The 17,473-nt window shown below is 37.5% G+C and overlaps 3 protein-coding genes across 3 annotated transcripts; 2 read left to right on the top strand and 1 right to left on the bottom strand.

Moving 5' to 3' along the window:
• Window positions 1-1,217: 1,217 nt before the first annotated feature.
• Window positions 1,218-2,163, bottom strand: rasd3 (RASD family member 3). The gene has a single exon (XM_084388843.1). It carries the CDS (start codon window positions 2,063-2,065, stop codon window positions 1,424-1,426), a length of 642 nt encoding a protein of 213 aa, XP_084244969.1. The 5' UTR covers window positions 2,066-2,163; the 3' UTR covers window positions 1,218-1,423.
• A 2,020-nt stretch (window positions 2,164-4,183) lies between these two features.
• Window positions 4,184-13,561, top strand: palb2 (partner and localizer of BRCA2). Its single transcript, XM_084396525.1, has 14 exons — window positions 4,184-4,252; window positions 4,386-4,469; window positions 4,659-4,705; window positions 5,080-5,139; window positions 5,289-5,457; window positions 6,093-8,216; window positions 8,967-10,411; window positions 10,521-10,676; window positions 11,803-11,885; window positions 12,116-12,277; window positions 12,367-12,483; window positions 12,728-12,815; window positions 12,891-13,039; window positions 13,119-13,561. The coding sequence occupies exons 3-14, from the start codon at window positions 4,667-4,669 to the stop codon at window positions 13,324-13,326; spliced, it is 4,800 nt and encodes a 1,599-aa protein (XP_084252651.1). The 5' UTR covers window positions 4,184-4,252; window positions 4,386-4,469; window positions 4,659-4,666; the 3' UTR covers window positions 13,327-13,561.
• A 372-nt stretch (window positions 13,562-13,933) lies between these two features.
• On the top strand, window positions 13,934-15,621 carry ndufab1a (NADH:ubiquinone oxidoreductase subunit AB1a). Its single transcript, XM_084403036.1, has 4 exons — window positions 13,934-14,122; window positions 14,949-15,077; window positions 15,193-15,280; window positions 15,515-15,621. The coding sequence occupies exons 1-4, from the start codon at window positions 13,964-13,966 to the stop codon at window positions 15,604-15,606; spliced, it is 468 nt and encodes a 155-aa protein (XP_084259162.1). The 5' UTR covers window positions 13,934-13,963; the 3' UTR covers window positions 15,607-15,621.
• The last annotated feature ends 1,852 nt before the right edge of the window (window positions 15,622-17,473 follow it).

Raw genomic sequence — 17,473 nt, 5'->3', positions numbered from 1 at the left:
TCATCGCGTCAGCACATTACAGGCGTCCAATCTGCACTGGCTTCCTGATTTTAAAACTCTCACTTTAACTTACAACGCAGTGCATGTAATGGCCCCTTCTTATATCTGTGACTTAGATAAGCTTTATGTGCATTCTCGTTCTCTTCGGTCTGCTGATTCTTTAACTCTTCAGCAGCTGGCCTGTAGATTCAAATCCATGGGTGAGAGAGCTTTCTCCGTTGTTTGGAAAGCACTTCCTCTTACTGTCAGAAATGCTCCCAATTAGACAGTTTCAAGAAGTTGTTAAAAAGGTATCTTTTTAAAATTGCCAACACACATTGAGATGATTAGTATTTTATTATATTGATTAGTTGACTTGTTGTTTTTGTATTGTATTATTACATTTTGTATTTCATTTGTACTAAAGTGCGTTATAAATAAAATGTATTATTATTATTATTAAATAAAGCGATTGTGTCTCTTCAAAAAATTTGGACTAAACCGTTCAATGGATTAGTTTTATGATCTCTTTATGAACTTTTTGAAGCATCAAAGTGGTAGTTGCGTACGCTGTCAATGGAGGAACAGAAAGCTCTCAGGTTTTATCAAACATATCTTAATTTGTGGAGGAACTACATGAGGGTGAGTAATTATTGACAGAATTTTCATTTTTGGGTGAACTAACCCTTTAAGTTGATACGCCACAAAAACAGCCACAAACTATCTTGCATGAATTCCATGGTCGAACTCATTGGCAATAACTATGATGCATTGTTTTTATTTTTGGAGGATTAAGATTTTGATGATATAATATTTGCAGAGCCCATGTGCTCCATAGTGCCTGATCACAATAGCAAAGAAAGGGTGTGACATGGTGTTGAGTCATGAGTGCACTGATATGTGCTGATGAAAAGGTCTGTAAGGTGTAGAGCTGACTTTATTTCCTGAAGAAAGGTCAGGACATTTGGCACGTGTAGCAAAACCCTTCACATGTTCTATATAAGTCAAATACACAGAGTGCTATTTTCTTTCTTTTGGGATCAGAGCAGCAAAGTGATCAATTTATGTTTGATCTGACCTATAGACTCAAGCTAATGTTGTCATATTAATGAATAAGTATGTCTCTCCTTCATTCCTAAACAAGTGCACTGGTTGTACTTATCTAGGTCACATTTGAAATTACCTTTAATGGAACAAGCTAAGGAGTATGCAGAGTAAAACACATTCTGATTGAAACATAATTTGCATTTATTCACTCATTAAAGATGACTTATGTTAGAGAGATCATACATAAAAGTTAAAGAAAACCCTTAAATGATTCTGATAAAATATCAACATTCAGTGTCCCTCAATTGCCCATCATTTATGTGGGGTCTATTGATCCAGATCACTCAAGCATCAGTATGATGCATAACACAATATACTAATGTCATGTAAATGTCCATTAAGACAAGATACAGCTGTTGTTCTTCTTCATTGTCGTTTTTTTCCTCGTCTCTGAATCTGTAACCTCTCTGGTCATTGTCTGCGTCCGTCTGCGCAGTGCCGGGCTCACACGGCTCGGTAACTTCATCTGTTGAAGCAAGTCCCGAAACACACCTGTGACGTTCTCGCCGGTGCGCGCGGACGTCTCCACGAAGCCCGCGCCCCAGTCCTCCTCCACCGCGCGCATCACCTCAGCTGTAGCCTGGCGACTCTGGCTGCTCAGGTCCGCTTTGTTCTCTATCACCGTGATGCTTGTAAACTTCTCCCCTTTCACCTCCAGAATCTCCTCACGGAGTCGCTGTACCTCATCCAGGGAGTCTGGCTCGTCGGCGGCGTACACAAGCGCAAACGCGTCCCCGGTTCGGATGCACAGAGCGCGCATCGCTGGGAAGGCATAACTGCCGCTCGTGTCCAAGATCTCAATGCGCACCGTCGCGCCGTCCGTGTCGTACTCGAGCGCGTGAAGCTCCTCCACCGTGCGCGTGTACTTGGAGTCGAAGCGGTCCTGCAAGAAGCGGGTGATCAGGGCAGTTTTTCCGACCCCTGCGGCACCCAGAAACACAAAGCGCACAGTCCGATGCTCCCGCACCAACAAAGACATTCCTTCGGTCGTCAATTTTATAACGTAGGCTAGTCTGCCGAAGAGATTTTTGATGAGCAAAGATTCAATAACACATTTAATACTTCAATCGTGTTCGATAACCGGTATTGACTAAGTGTAGCGAAGAGACAGGGATGCTGCCCTTATATTACCTGAATGCGTCCTACGTACTAGTTGTAGCCAATAGGAACGCGAGTGACGTGAAGGGTGCGTGGGTTTCTGTGTTGTAGAGTTTCACGTTCACGAGTTCAGCTAGCGGTCAGTAGGAACATTTCGGGGTGCAAACTTTTGGGGTTTATTAATCTCGTGCAAAGGTTGTCTGTTGGTGCATTAAGAACCAATGGCTGATTCCATCCACAAAAAAAATGTGTGATCCACTTGTGATGTGCAAATATATATATATATATATATATAAATGATGGGTTGCAGTTTATTTTAAGGTCTCATAGTTACAGTGCGATTACGTAATATTAATTAACAACATACTTACTTTTAGGGTTAGGATTAGGTTTGGTTTAGGCGTAGTTGCATGTAATTATGCATAATTTACTTGTTATTACTATAGCCTACATGTAACAAGGACACTGCTGGTAACCTCCTCATGCAGACAGAGCATCCTGAGGTCAGTAATACTCCAAACAAGTGTTTCATGAGCTCATCACGTCAGAGGTGAGTTTCCATTCAATGCATATTAAAATCATGGTATCAGATAGGGATGGTAACAGACACGGCCACCTCAGAGCACTGACATTTTCCACACAAACAGTTGACGCAAGTCTGAATGCAGTCAAAGTGCTTATTTCCATATCTGTCTATCTGAATAACATAAGAGACATGATTAATTTGGCTTTCAGTCCTGCCTTTTCTGAACATTGTCTTGTTTATTAGTATATTTAATGCAGCATATAGTACATATTTAAAGAAGATTTATGTGATTGTGATTATATTTATTATAAGCCTGTTTGTGCTGATGTAGGTCTCAGATGCAAGTGACCTTTGACATCAGCAGCAAATTTCAGAGAGCAGAGAGCTGACATTTTGTGTAAATCCCCAGGATTAACATATTGGTAGACATAATTTTTACTCCACAAATGGACATTGTACTCAACACTATCACCTCCAAGGAACCATGACGTATGGAGATGCACCGTCCTTGCATGGACCCTTGCTGTCCATGCTTGCAAATGATGCATGTCCTGTTGATGCAAACCCTCCTTAATAAGCTGCACCCAAGTTGTGCAGCTTATTAAGGCGACATGCTATTACTTTTCTAGAGTAATAAAAAGTATAGGCCTATTTTTTTTCCTTGAAGGAGTCTTTGTGGCAAGGTGGTTGCACCAGTGTCAATGAAATGAGATGGACAAGCACCACTCACATTTTCTTCAGAAAAAGTACAAATCATTCTATATATATATTTGATTTATTTTTTATTTATAGAAGCCTACTTTCCTTTTTGTATTGTAACTAAATGTCCATTTAGTTATTGTTCTTTTCATTTCAGTTTTAGTTTCAGTCATTTTAGTAGACCTACATCAAGTTAAACTAAATTAAAATGAGTGATGTTGCTTTGGCAACTAGATGAAATAAAATAAGTAATATAATAATAAAATAAGTTATGACTATAATATGTTCTATATTTTATTTCAGTTAACGTTTATTTCATTTCAAGTAAATGTAATTTCAATTCAAATTGGGGGTTGGTGGGCCATAGGGTAGTCATTAATTATAATTAAAGAATTTAAGTTATGCTTATTTAAGTAATGACAATTGTCATGTGCAGAAGCTTCAATAAAACTAACTGTTACACCTGCTAATATAACTATTTTATCTTTATTATTCTACTACACGTGATCTTTATGTAAACTACTTGATTACTGAGGGAATCACCGTTCCCTCTAATGCAAATAGACACCTTTAGCTAATATTTAATCTACCACACTGCTGTCGATAACCTTACAGATGGGAGACAAAAGTTGAATCCAAGCACATCAGCTCCAAATCTTCGGCTCCTGTCACAATGTAGCAGCAAAGTCCCTTTAAGACTATATATAAGTCTACTATATATAAGTCGTCTTTAAAAAGTCAGAGCCATTGAGACACTACTCAGAAAAAGTCTGCTAACAGACATTACTAAAGAGTCCCGATGAGAAGGATAATGCAAACGTCTGTCTAACTGTCTAACTAGAGGTCATTTAATCTGATTATATGATAGGTTATGTCTATTGTTATAATGTAAAATTGTAATACCATTAGCAAAATCGAGTAACATTATCCTAAAGTTCACAGAATGTGATCTGTTATCGATTGTTTTTGTCTGCAGTCTGAACTCGCGGGAAGGTTGAGTCTCGTCAGGATAGAAACAGAAGACAAAACCAACTTTTTAGCGTACAATTTTTTCTCCTGGGTATGTAAACGAACGTTTAGTAAATTAAAAATGATCGTTTGTTCAGACAAACCGGTGTTTATTCATAAGTGCATCTCAGTCAGATGTTTGTATGGTTGTTTACAGTTGTTTACAGTTGAGATTCTCGTAATGTTTTCATGTCAAATGCATACCTGCATCTAGTAAATAAATAACATATGAGCATATTAGTTTACAGGATGTCAGAGGAGATTCTCCATAACGAAGATAAAGAGACAGTAAGTTCGTATGTTTATATATTTGTGGAAGCGCCATTTGACAAAAGCCGATATTAATGTTTAGAAAACTAACGTGCCGTGGTCATACTATGTTTTTGTGGATATGTACAGTTATTTGTACCATGACATTCTTTGAATTACACTGCAGTACTATATAAATACTATGGTACCTTTTTCAACATTCTTGGAGTAACTTTAGTGCCATGGTATTAACATGTGCTATCCTCTCTGTATCCTAGTAACGTTAGTACTTTTAAAGGTACCATATACTATTATTGTAAGATTAACATGTATTAATGGTTTAGTGTTTAATGTTTTTACTGAACATGACAGAGATGAAAAACATTTCATTTGTCATTAATTAATTGTTTTAGCTGAGGAGACGACTGGAGCAGCTGAAGCGAGAGTATGAGAGGACAGCACAGAGACTGCAGGTAAAGACATGCTGTATTTGTTATTGTGCAAAAATCAGTTAAACTGATGTTAAAACAATGATATCTGCAGTATAATAGAGCTTGAATTGTCATATAAAATTGAACTTGTTAAAACCTGTTAGTGAATGTTGTGTGTGTTTTTTGTTTAGAGAGCAGAGCATCATGATGCCACTTGCAGGCGTGTGCAGAACAGAGACTCTGACCACACCACATTTACACAGATTGATTTTTCACACACATCTGAGTCATCTACTGAGACTTCTTCCACAACGACCCCAGAATATTCTGAAAACCATCAGAATCTGCAATTACGGACCAGTAAGGCCAGCTTCAGGGTGAAATCAAACATGAATAGATACAGAAAAGTCTTATTTTACATTATTTATATACGATTATAGTATTATTCATATTTTGAATTAGCTTTTATTTATTATATTCTCAGATTTAATTACAATTTTAGTCTTAGTAATTTTGTTGAGTGCTTTTGTCATTTTTATTATTTATTAAATATTTCTATTTGTCTTTCATTTATTTCTATTTCAGTTTTAGTTATTTTAGTACTTCTTTTAACTATTTTAAAGGCAACATTTCTTAAAGTTTATTTTTTATTTTTCATCTTAATAAATGTTATAGTTCAGCTTTATTTCAATGAATGAAAACAGTTTTTTTAATACTTTTTTAATAGTTTTAAGTATTTACAATGTTAACCTTGTACAATGTTTTTCATTATTACTAAGTTAAGGCACTATATCTAAGTAGTTGGACGTATGAACCAGCAAAAAATCTCATAGACTTACATTGAAAAATGATCAAAACATTTATTTACCCAGACTTAGTTGTAATGTCAATGTTAAAGGCTGTTTACGTTGTTAAATGCATAACAGTATGCATTACAATTCAGATGGTAATTAATTCCAAATACTAATAAACTGGTTTTCTTTTTGCTGTTTCAGACATAGTTGCAGAAAGAAACAGCTCTGGTTTTTCTACTGTAAAGAAAATCCCTGCCATACAATTGCAACTTGCAGAGAATGCGTCCACACCGCCTTTGTACTCCCCTGCATGCAGGCGAAGCCCTGCCCACCGCCTGCGTTCTAAGCGCAGTCGATTGCGCCTACGGAACAAAGAGCAAGAATCAGACACTGACATCAGCCAAGAGAAAGAAAGAGATAGAAGTGGAGACCATATTCGTGAAAAGGGTAGTGAATGTACTGTTAAAGAGATTGGTCGGAAAGGAGTGAGAAATGAAGTTAAGAAGGAAGAGAAGGACTGTGAAAAGAAAAAAGAAAGAAACATTAAGATGATGTCAGCTGAGGTGGAGAAAAACCAGGATAGGCCTATAGGAGTAAGGACAGATTGTAAAATTGCTAAAGCATCACAAGACCTGGAGGATGATGCGAAAAGAAAGAGGCATTGTGAATTAAACTCCTCTGTGATCCAATCAGATAACAAACTGCTAATGATTTCAAGTAAAGAAAATCATTTAGAAATTCAAAACATTCACTGTAGCCAGGAAGAGGTTAACGTACCTCTGATTGATCGGCCTGTTGAGAAAAAAATACAGTCAAGTTCAGCAGTGTCTATTCAAACCTCATCTTTCCCTCAGCCTTCTGAGCCAGTACAGATTACTGACAAATCAGAAGAGATGCTTAAACAACCTAGCCAGTCGTTCACAGACTCACATAAAGGTTATGATGACAGGATAGATATTAAACATTCCTCGTTTTCATCTGGCATTCTGGACTCTTGCACGCTGGTTGAGGGTTTACCGTTTCCTGTGGAGTATTATATCCGGACGACACGGCGTATGGCTGCATCTCAAAGCTCTATCGATCTAGATGCTGTCATTTATAGCCAGCTCACTGGGGGGCGGGGCAGACGCAGGCTCAGCCAATCGCAAGTGAGTGGTAGAGGTCACATGACACCAGAGCATTCAGAATCAGTCTGCAAGTCCACAGACCAGGCCAGACGCAGAGGAAGAGGTCGAAGAGGGAGGAGAGGCCGTAGAAGAAGCACTGTATGTAGGCCCTCATGTGACAAAGCTGCTCTAGATATTACAATATCAAATCCTGCAAGTGATTCTCAAGCAGGTTCAGAGTCTCTAATAGAATCAAAGTCTGACACTGAATCACCCAGCCAATCAGAATTGCTCCTCGAACAGCCACAGGTCGAATCTCGGCCAATCCAGTCACCTGCGGCTATAGTGAGTTTGAAGACAAGTCCGGAGCAAGGAGTTACTCAAGATTTTAAGCAACTCCCAGATTCTCAGCTTTACTTTGATTCCCAACTTCTTGTGGATTCTGATGTGTACCAGGCCAGATCCAGAGGAAAAGGTCAGAGAGGTCGGAGAGGCCGTCGAAGAAGCACTATAGGTAGATCCTCATGTGCCAAAGCTGCTCTAGATTGTACAATATCACATCCTGCAAGTGATTCTCAAGCAGATTCGGAGTGTCTTATGGAATCAAAGTCTGACACTGAATCACTCAGCCAATCACAATTAATCCTCGAACAGCCACAGACAGAGTCTTGGCCAATCCAGTCACCTGAGCCTATAGTGAGTTTGAAGACAAGTCCAGAGCAAGCAGTTACTCAAGAATTTAAGCAACTCCCAGATTCTCAGCTTTACTTTGATTCCCAACTTCTTGTGGATTCTGATGTGTACCAGGCCAGATCTAGAGGAAAAGGTCAGAGAGGGAGGAGAGGCCGTCGAAGAAGCACTATAGGTAGATCCTCATGTGCCAAAGCTGCTCTAGGTTGTACAATATCACATCCTGCAAGTGATTCTCAAGCAGATTCGGAGTGTCTTATGGAATCAAAGTCTGACACTGAATCACTCAGCCAATCACAATTAATCCTCGAACAGCCACAGACAGAGTCTTGGCCAATCCAGTCACCTGAGCCTACCGTGAATTTGAAGACAAGTCCAGAGCAAGCAGTTACTCAAGATTTTAAGCATCTACCAGATTCTCAACTTTACTTTGATACCCAGCTCCTCCCGGGTTCAAATTTATACCCTATTTTCCGAAGAAAACGTGGACAAACTGGAAGAGAGAGTCAGACAAGTTCTAATAAAGATGGTAAGATTTATTTATGAATGTAATATTGAATTTATTCCTAGTTTAAACAGTAGAGCATGGCGTGACAAGCAATGACAAAGTCATGGGTTCAATTCCCAGGGAATGCTTGAACATAATGATAAAATGTTTGAATAAAGGGCATGCATTGACGTCACTTTCCTGCCGAGACATGCCCTCTCTCAGCCTGACTGAGTGGCAAAACGTCCTGTAATATGACTTGTTTAAATTGGGGAAACTGAGTAAAACAAACAATTATCTTCTTAAATTAAAGGCAATTGAACTCGACAATTAACAAACAGTAACTTTACAATTACGCAGAACATAAGATGCTAAATATGTTGTCAATACATTAAACAACCTAGGGTATAATTTCCCCCCGAAATCCAACATATCTGACACAAAATGATTCCTGCCTGAATTCCAGTTGTTTCTGCGAATTGCAGCGATCCCTTTGCTTATCTTTTCCATAGCTTTCGTCAGTCTGTAAAAAGATAGCTCTGATTTCTTGTTGAATCTATTTGTACAGTCAATCGTGAAGCTCTTTCCCATTTTAGATGTTTTGTGTGTTTTTCTCGGCATTTAAGCTAAACACCAATGCTGCCACTCAGTGGGTGTAACCACAGGGACTCCAGCCTACTGTGACATCATGTGCATACCCTCTATAAAAGAATCTGCCAAATGCATAGATGTGAATAAGAATTATTGTGTAACTGTCATGTACACAATAATGTTTGTGAATGCGTTTTGCAGATCAGTCACCTCTTCTGCCATCATTAGCTTCACTCATTCAAGCTCTGCAAGAAAAGGATATGAAAGCTAGACTGTTGGCCTCTGTTGATATCCAGGATTTCCACCTACCTGATGAGGATTTTGGACAACTAAAGCTCAAACTATTGCGCTCGTCAACTTCAGCCGTAGAACCCTTCGCACAGCGTCCCCTAGTGTACAACACACGGCAGAGCAGCAGGTGCCAGAGAATGAGAGGAAGAATAAGTAATTGTGAAGTACGCTACTCAGAGAGTGAACTTTTTACTCCAGAACCCTTAACTACCTCTTCTCCTGAGGATAGTTTACCACTTTGTCAGTCAGACCCAACTGACCAATCACAGACAGAAATACAGAAGGGCCTCAACGTTGTAAATGAAATAAAGACCATCTCTTCAGATCTGATGGACAGCAGACAGTCTTGCCAAACTGAAACAGACAAAAGAATAAGTAATGAGAAAAAAGTGGAATCTTCAGAATCTGAAAACATTGGTGAGCTTCACATAAACCAGATGCTAAAAGAATCACACATGCTCTCTGAGAAAACCTCACTTTGCCCCGAGATACTGAATTTAAGTCCGTCTCTGACCCCACAAATGCAGAAAGGTCAAGATCCTCTTCTACCATCTTTGGGAATGTCCCCTCACTTTTTGATTCCAGGTTCACCCATAGACCTCCGGTCACCTCTCTTTTCTTCGTCTGGTGTCCTTAGGTCTCCCTCTTCAGTCTCACTTAAGGGGTGTGTGTCTCCAGAATCAGTCTCAGCCAAAACATCAGGGATCATCAAAACTTGTTTCTTTACTAGAAGTGGAGATCAGGGATGTTCTGAAACACAGAATCAAACTCAAATGAGTCAAGAAACAATGACAAAAGTAAAAAAAACTGTGAAACCAGGTACTCCATCCCAAAACAACACTACACTGGAGTATGAAAACTTAAACGGCCCAGAAAGGGAGTCCTCATGCATCCCGGAAAAGGAACTGGAACGTGAATGCGGTTTCGATACAGAAAGCAATCTTGAATGTGGAAATAAAATCAATTGCACACCAGAAAATGAAGTTCAACTCCACAATATTCCTGAACCAGGGAGTTTTAAAAATCTTTCTGAGTCTGAAATCCAAACCCAGAACAATTCTGAAATGGAGGTTAAAACCTATAAACGCCCTGAGCTCAGGTTAGAAATCCAAAGTAATGCTGTTACAAATGTGAAATCTGGTAATGTAGGTCAAACTCCTGTTGAGACAACCTCTTTGGACACTTCCACCAATCGGAGAACGGAAACAGGTTCCGACAATAACAGAACTCAATCAGAGGAACGTAACACTGATGAATCCAACAATAGGACATTACATGAGGAAACCCTAACTGCCACATCATTCTCTGAGGCAGCTGGTTGTTCTGCAGTCCTGCAAGAGATGCACACTTTTAAGGTGTCAATAAATTATAAGAAATCATTTATTGATATGCAAAGCAATGATACGTGCTTGATTGTCTAATTACCTGTAAATATATGTGGGTGGTGCTTGTCTTTGTATTCAGGCACTGGAGGGCGGATGCGTGTTGGACTTGTGTTCGGTGCGGTGGCCGTCGGAGGACTGGTGCATTTGTGTGGCAGGAGAATGGAGCGTTTGTCTTTGGGCTCAGACGAAGGGAGTTCAGCCGTGGAGTCTTTTACACACCTGGACATTTGCACAGGTAATCCAGTTTGCTACAGCATTTCATCATAAATCACAGCATAAATTAAAAGAATTGCAAGATGGCATGGAAGTTTAGAGTCATCATGATATCATAATTAATCATTCTTATTTTACAGAATGTTGCAGTGTTTATTATAAATTATTTATCTGTTTTTTAAATTTTTTTAATTAATGTGCCTTCGTAATATTTAATCAAAAACCTCAACCTCCTCTCCCCCTCGAAACGGCACCTGCTCTCTTCATGACGGATGTCTTGGCAGAGGGTGGAACTAAATATCCTCCACAACTGACTGCAAATTGGCACTCAAATCTGCCTACATTTAGTTAGCAACACCCAAATTCCTACGATCCAATCAAGTACCGAGGACGAAATCAAACCCGCCTTACATTTCTTTCTCATTCCAGAAGCCATTTTACTTGGATATACATCACAATAGGGCAAGAAAGACTATCACAACTTTTGTTTCATGCCAACTTTAAGGGGGTAGTTCACCCATTAATGAAAATTCTGTCATCATTTGCTTAGTGCATGCCATTCCAAACCCATAGGGCTTTGGTTAATCTTTGAAACACATATTAAGATATTATTTAATGAAGCCTGCGAGGTTTCTTTTTCTCCATTGAAAGTTCAAATAACCAAAACTTAGATGATCTACAAAGCTCTTAAAGGCATTGTAAAACAAATCCATTTTAATTGAGTGGTTTAATTCAAATCTTGTGAAGAGATATGATCATTTTATATGATGCAGAGATTTAACTTTGGCTTTTATTCACATATAAACACACAGAGCATCACATGTGTTAAACACAGAAGCTTATGCGAGCATCACATGCTCTTACGCTATGTAAACACGCACGCACGTTTGAGATTCCGTGTTTACCATATGTGATGTGCTCTATGTAAATAAAAGTTTTAGTTACCTGGGATTTCAATGGAGGGACAGAAACCTGTTAGGTTTCATTCAAAATATCTTAATTTGTGTTTTGAAGATTATGTCTAATGGGTTTTGAACAACATGAGGGCGAGTAAATGATGAAAGAATTTTCACTTGTGGGTGACTAACTCTTTATTTTAAAACTATGTCTACTTCCCTCTGCTTTGACTCATGTGTTTGTATTTGTAGCCCGTCATGTCTTTGCAAGAGATTCCAGACTCTTCAGGCTTGCTTTGTGTGACTCTGGGTCACTTGGAAATCACTGAAGCAAGGTAATAAAAATTGCATTATATAAAATGTCAAAATTACCATTATGTGGACCAAAACTATGTTATTTTCTATGTCTCCCATCACCTCAATTGTTTTTTAATTCCTCTTTTGAAAACATTTTCACTGAACTCAAACCCTGTGAAGACTGCGCTCAAAAACCAAGGTGTGTTTTTGTGTCAGAATTCAGTAAACTTAAACGCTAAGCTAATTCACTCTGTGTTCTTGAGTGCAGAGTGCTCTGTTGTCCAAGCATGGATGGGACGTTCTCTCAGAACGTGGTGTGCAAGGACACATTGCAAGCAGTGGTGGGTGTGTCTAACTGTCGGCTTGTGTGTTGCTCCACCCCTGGAGATCAACAAAGAGTCAATGTGTCAACAGTGACTAAAGAGGGAAGGTAACAAACCATCATGTGTCTGAAACCTTTTTAATATATCATTCACTTGAAATATTTTAGTAAAACTTCATTATTCACTTGTGTTTCAGGGTAGTGAACACTCTTCCCTTGGTCTCTGCTAAGCAGAACATTCGGACCGTTGCAGTTGTAGAGGGTGAAAAAGATGCTCTGATTGGTTGGACAGAATGTAAAACCCTCCTCATATGGTGATGAATTGGGCAATATTGAGTCTTAAACTTTTAAACATGTTTTTTTTAGGAAACTTTTTAAACTGTATCCATCCTGTACATTGAGATTTTTTTATTATTAACTTCTGATTAAATTATTTTCTGATACGGTACTAAAGGCTGGGTTAAATTTTGAGTCTGTGAATGACTTTTAGTACTTATATCTTTTGTTAGTATTTTAATTTTATAATTGATTATCTATTTTGTCATAACTCTATTTCAGGAGCATAAATTCAGGCCAGCTGCTTCAGACTATAAACCTGGAAAAGACTTTGACCATGACAAACTGCATGAAGGGATATTCTTACAGAGTAAGTGAGTGTATTGTTCTTGTGGTACTAGAATGACTATGTGTCAGTAATAACCTTGTGCTTTCATTCCTGCAGGGTGTGCTGTGTGTATTGCTTCAAAATGCAGGAAATGTGTGCGATGAAGAGAGTAACGCATCCCTTTTTACTCTGATTGCCACAAATCCTCTCACTGGCAAACACATCACACTGACCTCTATAAACTATCCTGATCAACACAAACAGCAGTAAGACTTGAAGCGATACATGTTGGGATATTAGTATTTTATGTTGTACAGTTGAATCAATATTTCTCTCTTTCTCTAGGTTAATAGATGGTGATGTCTTGGGCTCTGGGCTTGTTGGTGTTTTTCAGTCTGGTCATCTTGCTGTTTGGGATCTCAGAGGAAGCGTGGCTAAAGTTATTGTTGTGCTGGATGAGTTGTGTCGACTAGCCCGATGGGCAGGGCCAAACACTCTGCTGACGGGATATCTAAATGGGGATGTTAGTGTGTTTCATTATAAATCTACATAAACAGATCCCACTTTATTACTTGTTGAAAAAAAGAAGTGTTATTTAACACCATCATTCAAGGAATATCAAGATTACACAAGATAGATTTGTAAATTTGTGTTTGTGTATAGTTGTTAAATTTCAATACTGGCACAGCTATTTGTTAGTTAATTTACGCATAACCAGAGAAATATTTGTACTTTTTGGATGTGATATGTAAAAATATATTTTACAAAATAAAACATGATTCTGGGAATTTTTTCTGTGAAAGATTAAAAACGTAATGTTTTAAGGAGAGTGTTGAACTATATTATTTTTCCTTTTTTTTTTTTTTTTTTTTATGAATGCCGATATCAACGCAACATAAAAAGAACACAAAATGAAAAGGTCACAACATTACTTTTATAGTTGACGCTCTCCATTGATATTTGATGTTGTAGAATAATCTTTGAATATGTACTATTGTGTAATATAGTATGTGGTCAGAATAAATTTTATTTATTTTTTCCATCAAAATGCATATATATATATATATATATATATATATATATATATAAACTAAAGTAATAAAAAAAAGCTGTTTTGGAGGTTACGTGAAAACAGTGTGTCGCACATGCGCATTAGCGGTCTCGTGCATTGTGGGAGCGGATTGAGAAACATGGCGGCGCGCATCATTGCCCGGTGTGTCCGATCTCTGAACCAGCGTTCCGTGTATTTTAACCGTGTAAATACTGCAGCGACATTAACAGCAGCTCCTCTCACTCATGGCCGAACATTTTCACATCTGACTAATGGACACAAGTCTTCGCTGGCGCAGGTGTGTGTGTGTTAGTGATTGACTGATGACATCCAATGACCTACCCTTGTCTTTAGTGATAATGACTTCAACATGATGGACAAACAGCCTCTGCTCACTTAATTTCAGTTTATGTAACGTTACGGGGTGCAGCAACGGAAAAGGTTTGGAAAAAAAAAATAGCTGAATGTAGTCAACGACAATGTTTCTAATTTAATGTGTTATCTTATCATCTTTATGTGGCATAACAGATACTTAAACTTTTAAATTATCTAGTTTTTCTGTAATCAGTTATGATTTCTACAGTTATAATGGTTTATATTATATGCATTACAAGATTGCACATATTCCTTTATGAATGTTTAAAAGTTAAAAAAATAAGTGTATAGTATGTATATTGGCAGCAATTTTCTTTTAATCATTATTTTACATTGATATTATTATATATGGTTTACTTCTTATCTCATCATTATACTCGTATATCACCAGTTCAGTTCAGTGTTGTTTTTGTAAACTAAAACTGTTAAACGGTTTTTGAAATTAAATTTAATATAAAAAAATATAGGCCTAGATGAAAAACTTAATCTTAAGGAACTTCAATACAAAATTGCCTTGGCAACAAGCTGTTGAAGTAATAATAACATTACTAAAATTTGAAATAAAAATAAAGCTAAATAAATAGAAAATGAAAAATGTCAATAGCACATAACAAAAATAACGCAAATAAAAATATGAAAGCAAATTCAAAACATTAATACCATAATAATATTCAAACAACACGGCTCCAGTTGTCTGTTAATAACATTTTTAGTTTAAAATACACTTTCTAACATGTTTTGTTTTGCAGATCTCTGGCGGTTCATTTCAGGTCTTTCAGTGGAGGCAGTACGGTGACTTGCCCCCATTGAGCCTAGAGACTATCCGTGACCGTGTCCTCTACGTCCTGAAGCTCTATGACAAGATCAACCCTGAGAGGGTAAATACACCGTCAGTTTGATCCGACGGACAACATATTACTCTGAAATATTTCAAATTAGCTTCAAATATATTGCACTTTACAGTTTCATTTTTTGACGATCAAATCTTTATAGCTTCAGGCTACGTCCCACTTCATGAAGGATTTGGGATTGGACAGTTTAGACCAGGTGGAGATCATCATGGCTATGGAAGATGAATTTGGTTTGTACTTGCATTTACAATTGTTTCTAATCTAACTTCATGTATTATATTTAACAGATCAGTTCTCCCTAGTTGCACAATATGACCATTGTTTTGTGTTTGTGCATTCTTTGAATGTATGCATTGTTCTTGTTGGTTTCATAGAATCTGATGCTTGCACTTACAGGTTATAAATGTGCAATCCATATTGGTGCGTATTTTCCAAGCTGATACAGTGTTTTCTCACGTGTTCAGGTTTTGAGATCCCTGATGCCGAGGCAGAGAAGTTGATGACACCACATGAGATTGTTCAGTACATCGCAGACAAGAAAGATGTCTATGAATGAGCATACATATTCATTGTGAGTTTAGTTAACTATTCACAAATTCACTTCAGGTGGAAATTATGCTTATGAATTTTTATTTGTTCTTTTTCATCCAGATAAAAATCATCCTATCAAATGACAGAGACCATGGAGATTTTGTCATGAACTGTTTATGTTTCTGCTGTTCTTCCCCATTCTTTATTTTTTTTTTTGTATTTAGAGACATGTTTAAATCTGTGTTCATAATTTTGCCTGTAGCCGCTTGTGATCTGCAGGTCTGCAGCATTCTGTGCTAGATGCATGCGCAAGCTCCTCATTCATACAGTAAGAGCTTGCAAATAAAGTCAATAATTCATATAAATACTACAATAATAAAGACTTTAAATCACTTTAAAGGACCTTATTTATGTCTTCGGGTTCGGATGCACGTTGTGAATCTTTGCCAGTGTGATTGGTTCGCTCATTAATAGGTTAGTTAGTTTTCAGTATCAACATGAAGTACACCACCATTCAAAAGTTTGGGGTTGATATGAATTTTTAAAGGGATAGTTCACCCAAAAATGAAAATTCTATCATTGTTTACTCACCCTCAAGTTGTTCCAAACCTGTATGAGTTTCTTTGTTCTGCTGAACACAAAGGAAGATATTTGGAAGAATGTTTGTAACCAAACAGATCTCGGTCCCCATTGACTTCCATAGTATATTTTTTTCCTACTATGGAAGTCAATGGGGACCGAGATCTGTTGATTACAAACATTCTTCCAAATATCTTCCTTTGTGTTCAGCAGAACAAAGAAACTCATACAGGTTTGGAACAACTTGAGGGTAAGTAAACAATGATAGAATTTTCATTTTTGGGTGAACTATCCCTTTAATGCTTTTGAAAGAATTATCTTATTCTCACCAAGACTGCATTTATTTGATTAAAATGTAATTTATTCCTGTGATGCAAAGCTGAATTTTCAGCATCATTACAGTCTTCAGTCACACGATCCTTCAGAAATCTTTCTAATATGCTGATTTGCTGCTCAGAAACATTTCTTGTTATTATATATATTGAAAACAGTTGAGCTGCTTAATATTTTTGAGGAATGTGATACTTTTAGGGTTTTTCCTACTGACCCCAAACCTTTGAATGGTAATGTATAAAACATGAAACTGCAAGAGTTCACATTTATATATATATTTATGAGTGGTTGTTTTTGGTATGTTACAGCACCACCTACTGGAAATGCTTACCAAGTCTAAAAATGTACCCGAAGACTTTTCCAGAGTTGGAGCCAAGAGTTTAAACGGGTTATATAAGGAAACATTTAGTGTCCAGTACTTAATCTTAATGCTAATAAAACTAATACAATCTTCCACTATATATCAAGCTATTCACATTTATTGCAGCGTGGCTTAAAATAGTGATACTTTCACATTCTTTTTCACATTCTTGTTCACATATACACATGGATTCCTTTAATACCATTTCTAAATTTTGTGTATTTCAGGATTTGCTCTTGAATATAAAAGGACTAATGTGTCTATTTCCTTCAGAATATTAAATATTACACATAATAGTCAAAATATGTCAATATGTCATTGTGATAAAATAATTTAGGTTAATTCAGACTTGGGGTTAACATTTAACCTTCGACTTAAGAAATGAAAGAAACAGAAGAACTTTAGTTGATGTTAAGCTCAAAAGGTTTGGATTTAAGCGACACTCCTATCTTCCACTTATGAACTTAAATAAGCCCACGTTTCCTGTTCAGGTGTAATAAACCCTTCTCCCTCCCTCTGTGTTTATGTCAGTGGATGTCTGTGAACGTAGGCCTACCTCTCACTGTGATGATGAGAAGCCAGGGAGGGACGCTTCAGGCATTTCCTTCTTTTTTGTGTG

Source organism: Rutilus rutilus (genome assembly GCF_951802725.1).
Source record: "Rutilus rutilus genome assembly, chromosome: 2".
NCBI lineage: Eukaryota > Metazoa > Chordata > Actinopteri > Cypriniformes > Leuciscidae > Rutilus > Rutilus rutilus.
This window is presented reverse-complemented; position numbering and strand designations above follow the sequence as displayed.